Consider the following 21,596-nt stretch of genomic DNA (forward strand, 5'->3'; position numbering starts at 1 on the left):
CCAATTTATTTATCTCGCTAACTAACTCACCTCAGGTTACTTACGCTCCCGTTAAAGCTGTGAATTATGTTAGAAAAATATACATGAGCTTGTCTGTACTTTTTAAAGTTAGTCTTTGAACTACCTTGAAAAGATGAATACCCTGAGGTATTTCAGGGTATTAGTCAGCAATGTCAGGTTACCTTTACGGGTAGGCTATATGATTATGATTTCATTTTTCAGCTCGATTCTTTGCTTCAAGAGCAACTGAAACTAAGTAACATCCATGACGCACGCCTGAAAGTCTACAGAAAGCCTTTACTTTGTGCTGTCACTGTAGATAGTGCTCTCACTGCCACCTCTCTGGGGGTAAATTTTGATTTATAATTTAAGTCCTATCGGTTAAGGTAGGCTATACGTGTTGCCAGCGTAATCAACACGTAATTATTCTTAAAGCAGAGTATCATTTGAAGCCATTTTCGAGATTTCATTTATCGTCTTTTGTAGAGATCTATATTTTAAATGGCGAGCAAAATTCATCAGTTCCCCTAAGTCCTCTCGTCAGAAAAAAACCCCCTCCACGAAGCTGGCTATGAGCCTGTATCAGGTCAGTTTGAAAATGGGTATAATCGTTCCTAAACAACAAGGGAAAAGACATTTTCACAAATGTTGACTTTATAGTTTTTCACTAAATGTTACATATAGACAGGTTATTCATCAGTTCCACGTAAAGCTGTTATTTTGACACAGGTTACCAACTTGCTGTAACCAAACACTGAAAACTATTTATTTGAACTGTGAAATGTTTGAAATTATATGACGTAGAGCCTTGGTTGAACCTGGTTGCGAGACAACTATAAGTAGCCAACACTAATGTATGGCAGTGGAATCTCCACTTCGTACTGAATCGCAAAATTCACCAAATTCTGATCACTACAAAAAACTAGACAGTAAGAAATCAGATAATCAGATTCTGTTGCGGCATCCTGCCAGAATAACACAGAGTTAATAAGAATATTCAGATACGGGGTGAGGAATAACCATGGGGAGTTACTCAGATATTTCAGAGGTATACAATCGTATTATCAAAACGAAAGAAACCCGACCACTTCATAATCGTATTGTAATTTTCATATTCTAATAAAAAAGTAATTGTCCACTTGAGCAAAGTTCAAGTTGTATGGAATGCCATTTAAACGCGCTATTAAAACAGCGTGTTCTCATAAAGCTTTATGTTGACTTTGAGTTAATCCGTGACAATAAAGGCGCTTGACCTAGTTATACGGTAGCTGTGTTGCTGGCCATGGAGCAATGCACTGTAGACGCCACAATAACATTCTCCCTGTGGAGAACGAATAATCTAAAAAACTGCCACAGTGAGAAACGGCGACTGACAAACTATCTCGACGCCTCCTTTCCTCTCATGTATATGCTTCCTTGCTATTGGACCGCAGCCCGGCCTCACTTAATGCCGGTGTCTCATCGTTTCCACCAGCAGACTTGTGGTCCTCTGAATAACATCAGTGCTCTCCCTGCAGGTCCGTTTACAGACCGCCCTATCTCACAGCGACGTCATTGCTTTTATCTTGTAAGCGACGAATTCAAACACTGTAAAGAACGTCTTCCTGCAGCACTGAGACCGACAAGGTCAATCAACAAGGACCACATTTGGAGACACGGTGTTTAACATTCGCTAAGGTAATCAGTGGTTTATTGAAAGGGGTTGTTAATGGGAGTCACAATATTGATTTCACCCTGTTAGTCTGGGTGTCATTTTTTGGACGATTGGTTATATAGACACCCTTCTGTGATAGACAATGCCTCGGCATTTTGGTGGACATAAAACGACCCGAAAGTTTGGCTACATCAATCTCATTGTAAAATCGCATCGAATTCATTTCCAAAACCTTATTGTAAAGTACGCTTGTATAAAACCATGGCAGAGCCATTGCACCGTTACTTTTCGACCTTGACCTCGTCGTACCCGCTATTACGCGACAATTTAAACGAGAATATCCAGCATCCATACATAAATCACTAATCGAATTGGCTAGTTCCATCCGGTTTGTATCAGCCGCCGGTATTTGACTACAGTATCACGCTACAGCGATGGAGAGCAGCATGGGCGTATTGCATCATAGTTTAAGGCTGCTCCACATCCCCCAGTCTTCTCAGCGTTTCCCTAACACCCGTTACCTATGTCGTCTTTGGATTCGCACAGCGGAGCGCAGTTGCTAACTAAATTGAACGAATGGCTACGGAGTTACACTGTGCATTCTATAATTATCTAAGGATTTGATCAAGAGGTTTTTCCGTAAGCAGGTTTAGCAAGGGCGGAGGATGTTCCATTCTAGGTCAGCTGGTGTACTTAAATTATTACAAATGTCATGTGACATTCCTCTTGCCAAAATTGAGGCTGAACAGATGCTCATGTTATAGACTGAAAAATCTCTATATTTATTCATAAATATGAATATATAAATATTTATGTTGCAGTGTCTGAATGTGTTATTAAATAAATTTGTAAATAAATGTGTAATGACACCTTCTCTTCAAATTAGCCTAAACTTACATTCAGGAGAATGCAAAAAGCTGGCATCAATCACAGGATTAAAAAAGTAATTCCGTTTGCTCATGCCATGGCATAAATGCCAGTATGTAGATTCCTTACTTTCATTAAAGAGTGAGAAATGCTCAAACAAAGTGGATTTGAGTATTTTTCAGCAGGAGTATTTAAGATGTTGGGGAGTCAGATTGCCCATATTTGAATGTTCTTCAGTTCAACAGGAGCTCCTACTGCAAAAAAAAAAAAAATTATGATGCAACTGGGATTTAGTAATCTTATAACGCTCTTCTCTGTAACTGCCTTTTCTGTCAGGTTTAGTTAAGCAGAACAAGATATCACTCTGAATATGTTTAATCCCCCGTAATTGATTTGTTATAGACACAGCAAGCCCTACCATAATATTGAATGACTGTCAAGCTGCGTAGTGAAATTCATCCTTCATAGCACCTTGAGTGGACATGTTTGCACGTACAGCAACAGTTAGAGCATACGGGCCAAAAACTGGGGCCTGGGGCCATTAAACAACTTCTGTTTTGCCAGCTTTTGGTCATGAAGCTAAAGGGCACTGTGGAACACTTGCATTCACATATCAGTCTCCAAAAGTCACAATAAGTGTGAAACACTTAAGTGTTCAGATTAGTACAGTAAGCACAGAAAGAGTTGTCAACATTTTGCATATTATGTGGGAACAATCGCGAAGGTGATTCAAACAAATCTGACAATATCTTTTTTACTATAACAAAAATGGAGAAACCGAAAGGTGACCAGTCAGATTAAACAAGCAACAGACCTGAATACTAGAACTCTACTAAGCCACAGATATGTCATGTGATTGAATGTAGTGTCAGGTTGGTTCAATAGATAGTAATGGGAAGCTTAGATTTTAATCTGCTATGAGGAAGGAAACTGACATACCAAATGTTTTTACAGAGTCACAATACAAAGTCCAGGAAGATACAAGATGCAAGTTGCAAATGGCTTTTCTCTTTTCTGTGAAAGATAATTATGGGTATAGCATAGCAATTTTACACTGGCCCTGTTTACACTTTGCATTAGATCCAATTTTGGTGATCCAATCACAAGTGGACAGCTCTAAAGTGTGAGATGATACTTTACTGTAAGAATGGCAATGTTATGCCAGCATTCCACAGAAGACATTTACTTTATTACAAACCATACATTGTGCAGAGGCCAGTAATCTCTGTAGCATGTATGCCTGATTGAGCAGGGTTATTTATAATTTTGAAAACTATTACACGGGGATTTTATGAATAAATATTTACCAAAAGAAGTAGATGCTACAGGGAGGGAAAACTTCTGTTCTATGCATGTCTTTAACATGTTTGTGCTCGGTGCTTTACTATAAAAACATTTTTTTTCAGTATTTTTTTATACATGGAACATAAGGTTCCACTAATAACTTGCCCATTCTTCAGACAATCAGATAATATTGACATTATTTACCAATTATTTACCTTGTAACAGAATGGTCAAAGGTACAATGATTATACTGAAGAAAGTTTCTGATGTAATGCTTCTTAGTGTGTTGTTTTTCTTCTTGATAACTCATTGAACTCCATTGTTCCTCTGGGAAGTTGTGTGGTGGTGAGGTGATAGCACTAATACACAAGCCATCAAATACACCTGAGAACTCCTGGCCAGATTGTGTTTCTGTTGGTGATTTCGATAGCATGACCCTGGGAACAGAAAACAGAAACTTTTGTTTCAAACTAACATGTCAATATTGACCTGGCAAGGTTTCAGAAAGAGACCTTATTTGTTTTGCTATAGTAATTATAAACAGTTAATGATAAACTATCAACCAAAGGCTCTAAATTCAATAAAAGCTTTCTCAAGTTGTTTTTATGAAGTTAGCAACCTCTACCACAACTAGCTCCTGACTGCCCATGCTTTTATTGGTTTTTAAGAAACAGTACAACAGAGAATTTTAGTATCTGGTTTATTGATGTGAGTGCTGCCATGCTGAGTTAGGAGCCTAAAAGGTGACCTAATGGTATTTAAATCCCTCTCAGCCATGTTTTTTGACCTTTGACCCAAAATGCATTCCTGTTTTAGGAGCCCATGTGCAGACCAGGTGACATATGACTACACTGAACAAACTGTTGTGCTGATTTCCAGAGAACCATTATGTTGCTGAATTTGGTATCAGTGACAGAATAGCACCACATTGTTATCGAACACATAACTGCATAACTTGACAAACTTACATAATATGACACAGTATATCTCATTTTTCAAAATCTTGAGTTTCGTTTGTTTAAGACCCCCTCCCCTTGCTGTCTCACAGGCTTTCACTCGCTTTTCCTCTCCCTCTCATAGAGAGAAACCGGAACCTAATATGTTTTGGGTTGTCTCAGTTGTATTGCTCTTGGCAGTCTCCCTACCAAGGTGACCCTGGCTGTCCTGAGATACAGGCTACACATTGTAGTTTTCCTTGATCATGCAGGTATGCAAAGTAGGCTGTGGAGACCTTGAAGAGGCACTCATATTTAACATACCTCCTAAACAGACTTCTAACACTGGGCTGTTGTGACTGGAGTGTGGGTATGTCAGTGCACACAGCGTGACTGGACTAGAGCCACAAGTCCAGAGGTGCCCAAATCCTGTCTTGCAGGGCCAAAGTCCTGCTGCTTTTCTTTGTGACCAACTAAACATGGTCTGTCATTGGCTGAAGAGCACACTCACTTGTTTTTAAGCTAAAAATCAGCCTCTAATTAAGAGGTGAGATCAAAAAGCAGCAGGCTTTTGGCCCTCAAGGACTGGATTTAGGCACCTCTTCACTGGTCAAATTCTATCTCTCCTGCTCTTCAAAGCCTAACTGGTACAACAGTGTTATTGGGGGAATAAATAGGGCTATTTACAGAGTTATACACTTGCTATTCTAAACTGCTGACTGCCACAGTGTACCAGACTTGAACCTTTTGCAACTTAATGATGCAAGTCCGTTTGCAAACGACTCTATCAAATATGATGATAAGATATGTAGTCCACAGATGGTTAAGATATGTAGTCCACACATTGTGACATGGTTCACATTCTTTTGCAGGTTCAGAAAAATAGCAATCAGTAATTATCAGCATAAGCAGTGTATTACTATAGAAATTCCAGTGTGATAAAATATCTGTATGTCATATAAGATGGGGTTTCAGTGTCTTGTAGTTAAAAACATTGATTCAAAATACTAATGTCTGACTGGTAATGCTGTTGACAGTGTTCACCTTTAAAATGTTAAGAGTTTGGTGGAATACACTTGTATTAGCGGCTATCCCTAAGCTCCATGATTGTGTATCAGATCCTTGCCATCACCATTATGGAAATGTCAGTCTGTACTTAAGAGTAACCTTTTATAATGAGGGTTTAAAAAGTCTTTCGGAGTCAGTATTATAACACTAATGTAGAAAGTGCAAATTTGTCTGTATCTGTCCTGTGTAAAGTAAATGGTGTGGAAATCAAGGCATCAGTGTAATATGGAGTGTAAGTTAAATATTCATGATGTACAATGGCTGCACTGACTAATGGTTTGATTCCAAGGAGCTTTGTGTGTTTGACCTTGAGGAGGTGAGTGAATCAAGCAAGTGAGCCACCACCCTGCTCAAACAGATGGACTTACATGCACACATACACACACACACACACACACACACACACACACACACACACACACACACACACTTTCCATTGTTATGGACTGATAAATTGTGGGGCAGATATGAAGGTGAAGGCTTGTTTAATCTTGAGTACTGAAGTGATCAGGTATCAAGTGATCATGTGGAGTCACCTGAGCCTCTCTACAAACACTGCAATTGTTGGTTCAACAATTGGTCTAGGCTTACACTTAGTTTGACTTTGTGATTGGCTGAGGCTTTACACACCCCTACAATGGAGGGAAATCTGAGATGTATTCTGAGAAATATGGCCAAACATTTCTACAGGAATACCTGCTGTCAGAGGTCATTTAGAGAGACACAGAAATGGACAAAATGTCAGAGGATCATCATAAGCTGGAGATCCTGAATCAAGTTTTGCTGTCAGCTGATAATGTTGATTATGTGATTAAGCAAATACTGCATTCCTGTGGAATACCATAGAATATGTATTGCAGTAATGCACGGCTAATGGCTGTGATTCACAGGTCCAAAATAGACTTAAATATGCAGTGCGTTTGGTTCATGGCTCAATTTGAATCTTGAATGCTATTTGCAGGATCTAAACTTCAATACAAGACTTGTGAACTTTGTGAACTTTGGCTTGCCAATCACAAAATAATGACCTGGCCAAAGTGACTTGTAACTTAAAATATGGACGCGTTCAAGTCTTCACACTGTGCATGTAACTATGAAGCTTTAGCCATTGTTCAAGGATTTAAAGCTCCTGTTATTTCTTCTAAGCAGCTTATAGCTCCAGAGACCCCTGTCTGCTGACATGTTTAATCAGTTTCTCATACATGAGGAGAAGCATGTTCATGCTTTAATCAGATTATTGTCTCTTTTAATGTAACTGTTTCTTCAGGAGTATATGACTTAAAAGTAGCAATGTAAAGTTGTTTATTTTAAAGATTTCATGTAACACATTTTAAGAATATTTCTAATAACCCAAATTCTTATTTCAAGAGCATCTGTGATGAAGGAAACTTTGTCCCTAATGGGAAACTAGTTGATATCCTGCATCCTGCTTCTATAGAATGTACCAGCATACAGTTAACCAAAAACTTGAAAACTTGAATTTTGTTTTATAGCTAATAGCCTGTAATTCTGATTTAAAAAATTGTGATAAAGTTTTATTGATGAGAGAAGGCATTTTATGGAGAGAAAACAACTTTACCTCATGTCAGAGCTTGAATTATCACAGGAAATCATAGCAGACACTGAATGATGCTCAGTATAGTTGAACTACACTGTGTGCGTATGCTTGTTAACACACTCACGCTTACAGGTGCAGTGTGCCTGCTGATTCTCTTGTGAGCAAAGAAATAGATAGGTATAGCTACGTCTGTGTTGATGACAGAATTTGAGAACTTTTTCAACCCTTTTATTTGATCTAACAGGAAATGAAAAGTAGTTGAATGTCTGTGTAAACTGTCAAGTGCCTCCCTCCGTGTGCATGTGTGTTTGTGTGTGTGTACTGACAAATCTACACAGTGTTGCTGGGCTCAGTTGAGTGATACTCTATATAGAATATTCACTTTCTGCTTGTGATATTAATGGCAAGGTATGATTGTGATATTGTGCGTCAGATTAAAATTCACAAAAGTATTTCTGAATGTCCTCATTTTCCCATTATTGATCTGTAAAGGACAACTTAAAAAAAATGCATAGAGTGAAATAATAGAGTGCATAGAGTGAAATAATGCATAAATGCACAATCAGCATGTGAATCTCAAAGGTTTTCTTTTCTAGCTTCAGCCAATCTGTGGACAGTCTGTTCCTAAGACTGGCTACAGCTGAGTCTGAAGACTGGCTGTGGTCTAAGATATTCAAATGAATGAGAGACTCATGAAAGAGACTCACAAAATTTGACAGAAGCCATTTCAATATGCGTTCTTCTCTGTATTTGTGTTCTCGTGGACTTGTGAAACGTCATCAGTCATAGCCGAAGTACTGTTCCATCTAGCCAAGAACAGATCATATACCTGGATGTGTTCTTGATTCATGGGTTTTATCAAGGATGCATCAGGAGGTGACTTGTGTGGACTTGGGGAGTCAAGTTTCTAGGAATGTATTTCACCCCAAATTTCACAAAAAATGGTGGCAATGGCAGGAGACGAGCTACCACATAACTGTAAATTTTGTCTTATGACTGTTGTTCTGTCACCAAATGTAGTGTTAAACATCAGCCAAGAAATTAATGTTTCAGAATTTGAATATGAGTTGGTAGCGCCTCATTAAAAGTCCTAAATGTTCGGAGATGTGACATCTACTAGCAGATAGAGCTAGCTAGCTCCAGCCAGCAAGAACGTTGCTGTTTCAAATGCAGTTCTCAAGAATAATGTATTTTTGTTTAAAGATGCACTCCATTGCTATACCCTTTAGGTCAAAGGTACAGCAATGGATGCTTGTTTTGCTCTTAATTATGTGAACTTGTTCCTGAGCTGGGCGGCACGGTGGTGCAGTGGGTAGCGCTATCACCTCACAGCAAGAAGGTCTTGGGTTCGATTCCTGGCAGGCAGCCGGGGTCCCTTCTGTGTGGAGTTTGCATGTTCTCCCTGTGTCTGCATGGGTTTTCTCCCACAGTCCAAAGACATGCAGGTTAGGTGAATTGGAGCCACTAAATTGCCCCTGGGTATGAATGTATGAGTGTGTTTGTCTGTGTGTCTGCCCTGCAATGGTGACCTGTCCAGGGTGTTTCCCCACCGTTTGCCCTATGAATGCTGGGATAGGCTCCAGCACCCCCTGTGACCCTAATCAGGATAAGCGGCTTAGATAGTGAGTGAGTGTTCCTGGGCTTGTGGGAAGAGACATTTGTATATTCTATCTCTAACTATCTTGTGTATTCTATCTCTAACCCTTTTCGTGATAAAATTCTATGGTGGGCCATGTTCATTGACAATATATTTATGATTTGGTCAGGTTCTAAAGGGGAACTTCATATTTTTCATAATTTTATTAATGATACGCATAATAATTTGAAGTCGACTTTGGACTATTCTCCATACACTTTCTTGATTTGCAAAGAACCAAAAACCCTGGTGGTAATCTTCACACCTCTCTTTTTAGAAAAGTAACAGACCGCAACACCATTTTTAGAGCAGTTCCAATGGCTTAAAAGAATTTGTGACTCAGAGAAGGATTTCAAAAATCAGTTGGCTGATATGTGCCACAAATTTCACCAGAGAGGATATGACCCACAGATTCTCTTGAAAGCTATTTCAAAAGTGAATTCCAATAGTAGAGAACAATTATTCAAGAAAAAATTAAGGCAACGGCAAACAAAGAAAGTACATTTCATCGCCACCTGCAGCCGTGAAGCAGATAATAATTAAGCAAATAATAAAACGCAATTGGCATATTGTTAATGGTGACTATAATACTATTCTGTGTTCAGTGATGCCATCAGTGAGCTATAGACAAGCACCTACACTTAGGGATAAATCGGTTCGTACTTACCTCCCAGCCCCTGGAAAAAGAACATGGCTCAGTAACCATGCGGGCAATTGCAGTTGTGGAAACTGCAACCTTTGCAGTAATATGGTTAGGACTAATGCATTTTTGGATGTTTTCTCAGGTAAAGTTTTTCAGATGAAATCTTTTATTAATAGCAGCTCCTCTTATGTTGTCTACAGATTGGAATGTGAGTGTGGCTATTTCTATATTGGACGAACAAAAAGAAAGCTGAAAACAACAGTGGCAGAACATAAATATGCAACTAGAACTGCTAACTTACAGTATCCCATGGCAAGGCATTATAAGGAAGCTAACCATGGCAGTGAGAGTTCCCTTAGAGTGGTAGGTATTGAAGTCATCTCTGACTGAAGCAGTTATTACAACATGAGACTTACTGGATTTACTCTCTTCAAAGCACGATTACACCGATTATATATATATATGGACATTGATGTATGCATTATTTGTTTCTTTTTTTGGATCGGTGTCACTCATGTATTTTTGTTTGTTCTTTGGGTTTCCTGTTCTGGTGGTTTGTTGGTGGACTTGGGGCTGTGGTGCTGATCGGCTGGGGATCTGCAGAGAAGCTAATCAGCCATTAGACAGCTGGTTAACCATTTGCACAACAATTGATTAGCCATTAGACAGCTGATTCATAGTCACATGCTTTACTTAGCTGTTTTACTGGTTGCAGCCATAGTGTTGTGTATGTCATAGAGAAAGCACCCTGTTGAAGGCTCAGAGTAGCCAAAATGCATAGGTGCATTTTTAAATGTTTTGAGCTCATCAGAATAAAGACTTTTAGGCTTTTCTCTTCTATTTTTGACAGCAGATCATTTTCCATAAATATTTATTTAATAGACTACTGTTAATAATTGACTGAACAGTACGGACACTACAGCAAGCTGTAACCTAAACCAGTAGCATTATTTAACCATATAAAACATACAGCTTTCTTTTTGATGAGTGTGCAGTAGCACTATTTTACACTATTTCAATATGTTGTGTTTTGTATGGTTTGCTCTTGCTGGTGAATGTTTCCAAGTTCTTCCTCTGGTAACAGTCAGTCAGAGAGGAGTGCACTGCTGATTTTGCGAGTGTTTGCGTATGTTACAATTTAATCAAGACAGTGAAGTCAAGTTTTATTAATATATGAGAGGAAACTTTCACTATAGAAATTTTGCAAGTATGAATCAAGGAGAAAGTAAAGGTTGAGCAGTTTATTGGAACATTTAACCTTGAAGTTCAGCCAGGCTTTTAATTAATCATTTCTTATGGATGACTTTGTTTTTCAACCACATATATTTTAATACTGCTTTCCAGAGTTTCAATTGCCATATAGCCCAATATTTGGTTATGTATATATGTCTATATACATAACATGAATTGGATGACAAGATGGTGAGGGGTTTGACTGATCATCAGTTTGAATTTTGTCACAGTTTTTATGTTTTCAAAACAATCGTAGTTTTTATTTCAGTAAGAATAGTATCGTTCCAAAAGATTGTAGGACTTTTCCCAATATTCAAACAAAGCCTAGCAGACATTGTGATAGTTGCAATACTGTTCTGGAGGAAATGGTGTGGATTTTCAGCACACAAACAAAGCTTTGTCTTTATAGAGCCTTTGTTCTAGATTTTTTGAAGTTGCTCAATATCAGAGGTGGCGTTTGGTTGTTTGTGTGTGAGTTTGTTATTCACTATGATGCGTGTACGTGTGCGCGCACACACACACACACACACACACACACACACACACATACATACACACAAGCATGCATGGATGCATGCCCATACACACACATAGTCCTCAAGAGCACAAGCATCAGTTTCACATGATAAGAATCTTAAGAGGTGTGTTTGGTTTGTAAATACGACGTGACTTGGATACCAGTACTTGCTCAACTGTTTTTTCCATTACTCCACAGCAAGGGGTGGTGCCCAAGGTTAATTGTGGGAAGGGCCTAAACGATCATAGATAGCATGAGTACACACTGTTACCATGGTCATAATACTTCCCTGTATGACCTTGCTAGTTTGGCTCAGTGTATCAAACCATGCCATGTGAAGTGTTGTGTGATAACATACAAAGCTTAAAATGATATCGGCGGCATTTTCTCAACCCCATATACCTCTATACTGTATTTTCATTAAGTGTTGCACTGGGGGCTCCATACTTGCATGTAAATTTTAAGTTTAGTTTAACAGTTGAAAAGTAGTTGCAAGGTTAACCTTTTGCTTTTTTAGTAGTCATCACAGTCTTGAAAAGCCCCTTATTTGAATTGTTGAAGAGAGGTATATCTATACCCTCAGTGCACTATACAGATAAAACTGGTCCATTGTGTCCGCTGTGCTCACTGTAAATTTTTGGAGCATGTTCCATTATTACTAACACTTGTATTGCAGAAATAAAAATAGATGTTGCATTGGATCTGTTTAAAAACTCAGTGTTAATACTTAAATTCAGACTGTCATTTCTCTTCCCCTCCAGTGATACCAGGGTGAAGATGCCGCCCCCAGTTGGTCCACCTACTGTGCCCCCACCTGATGGAGGCTGGGGCTGGGCTGTAGTGGGTGGAGCCTTTATCTCTATTGGCTTTTCCTATGCCTTTCCCAAAGCCACCACTGTCTTTTTCAAGGACATCCAGAGGATCTTTGACGCTTCCTACAGCCAGGTGGCCTGGATCTCCTCCATAATGCTAGCAGTCATGTATGCTGCAGGTAAACAGCATTAGTCATAATTCAATCTTTTGACCTATTAATTTAATAAACATGAGGGCACTGGACTGACTGTGACACAACCTTTGCCTGTTTGTTTATGATCTATCACCCTGAAAGATGATGTTGTAAAACAGTGTTCTGTATTATCTTGTGCAGGCAGGGGATTGCTGTTAGTTTCCCATGCTTATTGTGGATGTGGATGAGGTAGTCAGCGCGTGGGGCAGTGATTTTACAAAATATGAAACCTTCAATGATCCTCACATTGCATGAGTCATTCAAAGAAATTCATCACTTACTATTTCTTAGGGATTGCGTCCCCTAATTTCCATACACTTACTTTTTTTGGTCAAGAGAATAACTTGTATTTATAATATTGTCAAGCGAGTGTATATTTGAACTTTCATGAACAGGGCTTTAAATTAACACCCACATGCCTGCACGCCAAACGCGGGTAAAATTTGACAGAGGCCAAATTAATGAAGGAGTCAATCACCTCGAAAGCACATAAACATCTTCTATAATCAGGTTGACTGGTTGACTGATGGTTTATCTCTGCTCTCACCTCATGGGAAATTTAGGCAAAACGTAGTAAAGCATAGTCTGAAAAGATGTGGTTGAACAGTGGCTGAACACAATACATGCAAGACTTTAAAAGATTGTGAGGAGGAAAAGGAGGAGGAAGGGACAAAAAAAAGTAGATGCTTCAATGAAAAGTGGCAGACAGGTCTAAGCTGATGGAACTGATAAAGTTAAAAACGCATCGATTTGTGAACTTTTTGAACTTGTGCCTTTAAAATGCCCCTGCTCCTGCTCCTTACAGTAATGAAATCACACACACACACACACACACACACAGTCATTATAGTAATGAATTGTCATGTATCTCAACAAAGCAATCAATTAATACTTATACAAATAATTAATAGATTTTCTTGATGCATTTGAATTTTATAAACTACAAATTGACAGTGTGTGGAGTTACATACAGTCATGTTTTGGGGCAAGTGAAAATTCTGGCAAAAAGAAAGGGATGGTCAGACTAGCCTTCATTCACAGTATACTTTATCTAGCAGAGAGTTCCATTAGTAAACTATTAGTTAAAGTTAAACAAATCTAAGTGCCAATTTATGCCAAATCAAAAGGAATCTCTTAACCTTATCCTATGATATTTTTTTTTCTTTGTTACTGTGTTTAGTTGCTATGTTATGTCACCTGATCAGCTCTCTGACTCAAACTGCCATCTTTGCCATCTGTCCCCTCCCCCTTCACTGTCAGCAGATGATCAGTGTCACAAATCCACCAATCCCCTGAGAGAGAATAGTGCTAGAGTAAGAGAGAGGGGGAGTGTATAGGGAAATGTGAACTTGAGTAGCAGCACAGAGGACGGTTTGTAGGTGCGAGTCCAGTATAATAATGATATAGCTGTGGTGTTGAAACTTTATCAGAGCTGTGAGTTATATATTAAAATGACCTTAGTTTCTATTTGTCTACATTTTTGATAAACAGTCAGTTCAGTTCAGTTTTATTTGTTAGTGGTACAATGAAATATGTTGTATGAGAGAAAAGGGTCAACTCAGCAATAAGAGCACTAGTCATACAAAATATAAATTTAAAAAAGATTTAAATAAAAAAATGGTATGAGCGGAGAGTACAATATAACACCATATACATGTATGAAAAAGAGGATTAGTGTGCAAAAAGTAAAGTGGCGAGTATATGCAACAGTATTGCACACAGGGTATGTGAGAGTCCTGGTTCAACAGCAGCAGTCATGAAAAGGAAAAGTAATATGACAAATGTGTACAATAGTATTGCATAGGGCTGTTGTGGTATAGAAATTTCCTTACCGTGGTATTCGAAGAATGCCACCTTTGCGGTTAGCGGTAATACCACAACCAAACCCCCCTGTGTTTAATTATTCATTCATTTGACTTTATTTGTCCCACGTTCCATTGCAGCAAATTTCACTTAGCTCTCATTCAGGTTGTATGAGTGTGAAATTCACTCTGACTGGGCAAAGTAGGAGCGAATCGGTGAAGCAAGTGAAATTGAGATGGCGAATCCCCAACTTTATGCAAATAAAAACCATGCGAGAACCAATCATTTGTGTCTACATCAACAGGGGTTGTTGTTTAAATGTTACATGAGCATAGTCAGGGCCAGAGCGGTAGAAAAAAACTCTCTCAGCAGCTCTGATGGGGGCAAATAGACCACTGTAGACCTTCTTTTAAGCACTCGAAACTGTTCTGTTGAGCTGAAAGGAGTTAAAAATAAATATAATTAAAAAGACTATTTCTGCATGCCATGTCTGTCTTGTCTGTGCAGTCATGAGGATTTGTTGCAATCACTAGCGACACAGCCACTTATGGTTACATGTTACGTGACACATTCATATTTATTTGAATTGAATATTTACGTATACTTAACAAACATAGTATAGACAGGAGTTATCATACACTGAATGTTTTCCTCCATAACATTATTTGTTGACAGTTGCAATTGCTCTCTAGTTTTCAACACCAGACTCGTAAACCACTTCTCCTCAGAGTCAGTCCTCTCGTTGATAGTGCATTAATAGTGCATTAAACAGTAACCGGTGCAGACAAGCAGGTAAGCAATAGGGCTGGGCTGTATCAAGGTATTACGGTATGCCAGGGTATTTAGAAATACTGAAGGTATGAGTTTCAATACCGTCAAAAATACAAAGATGGCGACTGCGAGTGGTGGAGATAATGTAGAGCTAGTAAAAAAGAAAAATGTTTCTGCCTCTGTCTGGTTTTGGGTTTTGGGTTTTGTCCCAATGATAAAGGTGAGCCAGCCAATCCGGAGCAAAGCTGTGTGTACTATTTCCTATTTTTATAAAGATATAAAATGAAATGATTTTATTACAACAGGGAACTTAGTCATTATTATTATTATTAGTTATTATTTGTGGTGACCACTCGCACACAGGACTGATATTTAATATAAGTCACAGCGATCTCGCCCATGATTTTATGTGTTTACATTCACGCTACTGTTAGTAGATATGTTACCTGCGTTTGCCATACACCCTAGGGGGCGATTACATTGTGTGTTCTGCGGCAACGAGGATGTGGAGTGGTGTTGAAATAAACAATGGGTGATCGTTCTAATTCTTCAAAAAGGAGTTGTCTCCGCATTTCCGTAATGCTGAACTTTCACACTGGTGACCCTGTTTACGCTCAGATGATTCCTGAGTTAACAGTGCATGATGGCTAATGCAAGCTCGCTTAAATTTCTCCTAGCTTATCAATTAAATATGACTAGACAAATAATCATGAAAATATTGAAGAGGGTCCAAGGTGTGAGGAAGGGAGGAACAGATGTGGGTTTTGACTAGTCGCTTGAAGGACTTCATGATGACTGATGTCAGTGCGACAGGGCGGTAGTCATTTAAACAGAAGACCACTGGTTTCTTGGGGACAGGAACGATGGTGGATGCCTTGAGGGAGATGGGGACCACAGACTGACTCAGGGAGAGGTTGAAGATGTTGGCCAACACCTCTGCCAGTTGGTCAGAGCACGCCCTGAGAGCCCGGCCTGGGATACCATCTAGCCCCAGAGTTTCGCGGGGGTTGACCCTTTTGAAGGACCGTCTCACATCGGCCGTTTCTAGGGTCAATGTGGCGGCCTCCCTGCCCACATGAGGACACATGGCTGGCGCTGTGTCGTCCGCATCAAACTGAGCATAAAAGGTGTTGAGCTCATCCGGGAGCGATGTGATGGGCTGGACGATGTCCCTGTTTTTCCCCTCATAGTCTGTGATGCAGCACAGTCCACTCCACATGCTCCTGGGGTCAGAGCTGTAGTAGTTGGACTCCACTTTGTCCCTGTAGTTCCTTTTGGCATCCCTGATGGACTTACGGAGGTCATATCTGGCTGCCTTGTAGGTGTCAGGGTCCCCTGAGTTGAGGGTGGTGGTCCACGCTTTGAGTTTAGCACAAACCCCCCAGTTGACCCAGAGTGTCTGATTGGGGTAGGTGTGGATGGTAGCTTTTGGAACAACATTGTTGATGCACTTACTTGTGTAGCCTATGACAGAGACTGTGTATTCACTAATGTTGCCATCGGCTACGTACTGAAACACCTGCCAGTCAGTTGTCTCAAAGCAGTCCTGTAAGACCCCCTCAGCCTCTTTGTCCTATTTGTAAATGACCCTGAAAACTGGTTTTTCCTGTTTCAGTTTCTGCCTATATGCAGGCAGCAGCAGGATGGAACAGTGGTCCACCTTTCCAAAAGTAGGGCAAGGGGAGGGGTTTGTAGCAGTCATGCTAATGGGGTATAACAGTGATCCAGGATCTGTTCTCCCCTGGTGGGAAAAGTCATATGTTGATAGTATTTTGGGAGAACCATCTTCATGTTGACTCTGTTGAAGTCTCCCAAAACAATGAGTGCAGCCTCTGGGTGTAATAATAATAATAATAATAATAATATTTATTTAGAGCCCAATATCACTATTTATAGTCTCAAAGGGCTTTACATGTCTATAACAAAGTCAAATCAAAATTATATCATGCATAAGTTCGAGAAAATAGATAAGTCTTTAGTTTTGTTTTAAAGGAATTGAGAGAGTTTGCCTCTCTAACTTCTTTAGGTAAACCATTCCAAAGGAAGGGAGAGCGGTAGGAAAAGGCTCGGTTGCCAGCGGACTTCTTTTTAACTCTTGGAATGACTAACAATCCAGAATCTTGAGAGCACAGGGTGCGAGGTGGGTTATAGGGTGTAATTAAGCCAGACAGGTAGGAGGGTGCAAGCCCATGTAAAATTTTATATGTTAATAAGAGGACCTTAAAATCTGCCCTTGCATGAATTGGGAGCCAATGAAGGGAAGCCAGGACAGGGCTAATGTGATCAAACTTCTTTGTTCGGGTCAGAATTCTAGCAGCAGCATTCTGGACCAGCTGAAGACTATTGGTACTAGAGGCAGGCAGGCCAGAGTAAAGAACATTGCAGTAATCAAGGCGAGACGTGACGAATGCGTGAACAATGGTTTCTGCATCAGCCATACTTAGAAAGGGCCTAATTTTAGCAGTGTTACGGAGGTGATAAAAGGCAGTTTTGGTTGTGTTCTTGATATGAGTGACTAGCGAGAGACTAGAGTCAAAAATCACACCAAGGTTCTTAGCTGAAGAGTTTTGACAGATGATGCAGTTGTCAAAATCTAGAGTTAGATCACTAAAAAGATGCTTATGCGTAGGGGGACCAATGACCAGCATTTCAAACACAATAGTTAACAAACTATAGTTAAAAAATAGTTTCAAACAGTCAATAGTTAACTTAAAATGACAACAATATACAGAAGAAATTGTCTGTTGTGTTTCATGGTGTCTGTATTTTTCCTGGTAATTGACGAATATTGGAATACAGTAGCCCTAAGCTAAGATTTACTCACTAAACATAACGCTCAATTTATGCAGGGCACGAAGTCTCAAACATATCACGTGACCAGTTCTCCATGAGGGCAGCTGTCAGAGGCCAAGCTTTGTCCTTCAAATATGAGATTGACAAAACATATTGGGGAAAAAAAACTTGCGTGAGCAGTGTGATGAAGGAAAGCCAATAGTATTCTTATATATTCTTATTGTTTAACATAATGTCATTATCATGTTTCCTAACACCTATTAATTGGCATGATAACAACTACAATGTGAAATGCAAGCCTGGCAGTAATACAGAACATTATTCTAGTTACATACTTGCCCTACTCGAAAAGATATACACATTTCAATTATCGTTCTAGACCTAAAAAAAGATATATTTCAGCCGTTGTGTTGTGATGCGTTGTGTGTGCAAATTAGTTAAATATATGGGAGTTCACAGCAGCTATGAAAAGCTATCGTCATATACAGAGACACAACTTAGCAATGCAGATTCAGTTTAAGTAATACCACTTTTATATGTAAAGCCCAGTGGCAACACGGGTGCTGTATGTTTAGCTCTAGCTGATCATATTTAGAGGTTAGGCGGCAGGCCACCTTTATTAATGCCGTTCTTCACACTCAAAAGCACTTTGACTTTATAAGCCTTTTAAAGCATAGATCATTTGCAGACTCACTTGTTCTTGTTACCAGTACAGTCAAGTTTTCACTATGCCCCAGAGAACAGCCCTTTCTGTTCTGTATGCAAATAAGGAATTCCTGCCAGCGTATGGTCGAGAAAGGGTTATATGGGACAAATTCGATGTCTTACCTTGCCTTGTTTTAAGTAGCACAACAGATACTGTTCTATAAAAATAACACTTTCATATTTAAATGGGGGCAGTTTTTTTTTTACTTACACAAGAATTCTCAATTTATATCTGAAGACTGATTGTGTGCCTGTACCAACACCAGATATGGTTAGGATTGTTTGTGTATATGTGTCTTTGTGCATGAATATAGACCATGTGCAGTTTTGCAAAGACCAATATCACTGATATGTTCGCATAACCATGGTCAAATATGAAGTGAATAAGTGAATCAACTTACGCCTTAAAAGTGTAGTAGTATTTCACTTCTTTCTTGGAGACGCAGCACTACTTATTACAGATGTAAAATGAAGATTATTATAAATAATTTTTTTCTCGCCATAGAACAGTGGTAAATGGATGTTACTTTGACCTGACAGTATGTAATACGCTGGCAGAGACTGCATTCAGAGGCATAGCTGCCTGCTATTCCTTGCTGCTAATTGGCTTAAGTCATTAAGACAGCTTTATCTCCACTCCTTGTTTCTAAGACAGAGTGTTTGACTTCCCAAAAACTGATTTCATTTTGAACTTTTGCCTCTATTTTAGGTCCCATAAGTAGCATTCTTGTCAACACATATGGCTGCCGACCAATAGTTATTATGGGTGGTGTCCTTTGTTCAATTGGAATGATAGCTGCATCCTTTTGCAACAGTGTTCTGCAACTCTACATCTGCATTGGTGTAATCGGGGGTAAGTTGAAAGCAATCACTCGAGGATAATACAGTAAGAGCCATCATCTTCAATCAAGTGAAGAAAACAATGCTATCATGTTAAAAAAAAAAGCATGTATGTGTGTATGTATGTATTTGTGTATGTATTCATTTAGTTAACTAGCTAGCTATATAAAGCACATTTAGGTAGGATTACAATACTTTATGTTGTTAAAAATTTGAACTGCTTGTTTTTATTTATATGCGTATGTTCTTCATATTATTTCTGTAAGATTTATGTTCAAGAGTGCAATAAATACCCACTGAAAGTCTGTTGTTTGACTTAAGGTTTGGGCCTAGCATTCAATCTCCAGCCAGCTCTGACCATGATTGGAAAGTACTTCTACAAGAAACGTCCCATTGCAAATGGCCTGGCTATGGCTGGCAGTCCAGTATTCCTTAGTACTCTTGCTCCCCTAAACCAGTACCTCATCAACTCCTTTGGCTGGAGAGGCAGCTTTCTCATCCTTGGGGGCCTTCTCCTCAACTGCTGTGTTGCTGGCTCCCTGATGAGGCCCCTGGGTCCACCTCCAGGCAAGGTCCAGAAAGAGGAAGAGACTCCAGCTATTGCTTCGAAGAAAGAGAAGGCCACTGCTTGGCAAATTATCAACAAGTACCTGGATCTTTCACTTTTTAAGCACCGTGGCTTCCTTATCTACCTATCAGGCAATGTAATCATGTTTGTTGGGTTCTTTGCTCCTATTGTATTCCTATCCCCTTATGCCAAGGATAATGGTGTTGATGAGTACTCAGCCGCCTTCCTGCTCTCCATCCTGGCCTTTGTGGACATGTTTGCCAGGCCCTCTATGGGACTCCTGGCCAATTCACGTTGGGTGCGTCCCAGGATTCAGTATTTCTTTAGCTTTGCAGTGCTCTACAATGGTGTATGCCATGTCTTGTGTCCACTGGCTGAGAGCTATACGGGCATGGTGGTATATGCAGTGTTCTTTGGCTTTGCTTTTGGCATGGTGAGTGCTGTGCTTTTTGAGACACTCATGGATCTGGTGGGGGCTCAGCGGTTCTCCAGTGCTGTGGGACTCACCACTATTGTAGAATGTTGCCCTGTCCTTATAGGACCTCCACTTGCAGGTAAATGATTTTAAGTTAAGTTTAAGTTTTTATTTTTCCTTTTTTTTTTTTTTTTGGAGATCTACAGTCTTCAATAACGTTACTGTTCTTGTGGATTTCAGAACACTATAGCAGTCTATGTTACACTGACTGACCTAATGGATTTTTTTGTTGAATTGCAGGGAAATTGGTCGATGTCACCAAAAACTACAAATATATGTACATTTGCTGCGGCTCGGTAGTAATCTTGGCCAGCATCTGGCTCTTCATCGGAAACTTCATCAACTATCGGTTGCTGGATCGTGAACGCAAGCAGGAAGAGATGTACAAGCAGACTGGGACAGAGGACCCTGACCGGGACCAAGACCAAAAGGAAAGTGATGCCCAAGCCTCGCAAGAGCTTTGTGGGAATGAGGAAAATGCAGTGCAGAGAGAGACCAACATTTAGATATTTCAAACAGCATCGTCTACCTACCTCACTCAGTGGAAGGTTTCGATGTTGAAGACAGACCAATACACAACTGCCAAAGCAGCATGGCTTCAAAAAGCCTTTTCAAAAATGCTGTGAGATGATGTGTTTCAAGACAAGGGACATATATAACATGGTGAAGTTAAAAAAAAATTAATCAAATATATGCTCGGGGAATATTTAAGACCTCCAAAAGGCAGGAACTGATGAAAAAATCTGGAGGAGCATCTCTTGGCCAACAATAGAATTTCCCACATATTAGCCTTCACCTCTGTGTTCTCGAGCCAGCAATCAAATACTACCAAATTCATTTACTGTAGATGAGCTTGTTTCTGTCATTAGAACTGTACCATTTCTCTCTGCTTTACTGTTCTTGGCTCAGGATATACAAAGTTACTGGCATCAGTAAAATACACCCAAAAAGTACACTGAAGCTGATATATATTTTATGTATTATGCTGGCAATGTATCACTGTGTATATTACTTCAGCTGTTACAATCATCACCCAAAATCTACCAGCAAACACCAGCTGTCCACTGTTATGATTTGCACATCTATACACTGTATGCTGCAGTTCTTTATTCTATTGTCTGTTCAGCTAAAACTATTCAGGACAGTTTAATATGGTTGAATGTAAATAACCCTGCATTTGTGATATTTCTGTGGGCCTTAGAAGTGCTTTCCTGACCAAAATTATTTTGTGGAAAAGGGT

At 39.5% G+C, this 21,596-nt stretch overlaps 1 protein-coding gene across 1 annotated transcript; it reads left to right on the plus strand.

The window, feature by feature from the left end:
• The first annotated feature begins 1,638 nt into the window (after positions 1–1,638).
• LOC115816895 (monocarboxylate transporter 2) lies at positions 1,639–20,862 on the plus strand. Its single transcript, XM_030780071.1, has 5 exons — positions 1,639–1,677; positions 12,157–12,386; positions 19,183–19,326; positions 19,635–20,435; positions 20,597–20,862. Exons 2-5 carry the CDS (start codon positions 12,173–12,175, stop codon positions 20,860–20,862), a joined length of 1,425 nt encoding a protein of 474 aa, XP_030635931.1. The 5' UTR covers positions 1,639–1,677; positions 12,157–12,172.
• Positions 20,863–21,596: the final 734 nt, after the last annotated feature.

The sequence above is a fragment of the Chanos chanos genome, chromosome 1 (assembly GCF_902362185.1).
Source record: "Chanos chanos chromosome 1, fChaCha1.1, whole genome shotgun sequence".
NCBI lineage: Eukaryota > Metazoa > Chordata > Actinopteri > Gonorynchiformes > Chanidae > Chanos > Chanos chanos.

Coding starts and splice junctions, on each gene's coding strand:
- LOC115816895 (XM_030780071.1), top strand. CDS start 12,173: ATGCCGCCCCCAGTTGGTCCACCTACTGTGCCCCCACCTGATGGAGGC. Junction 19,327..19,634: donor CTGCATTGGTGTAATCGGGG/GTAAGTTGAAAG, acceptor GTTTGACTTAAG/GTTTGGGCCTAGCATTCAAT. Junction 20,436..20,596: donor TATAGGACCTCCACTTGCAG/GTAAATGATTTT, acceptor GTTGAATTGCAG/GGAAATTGGTCGATGTCACC.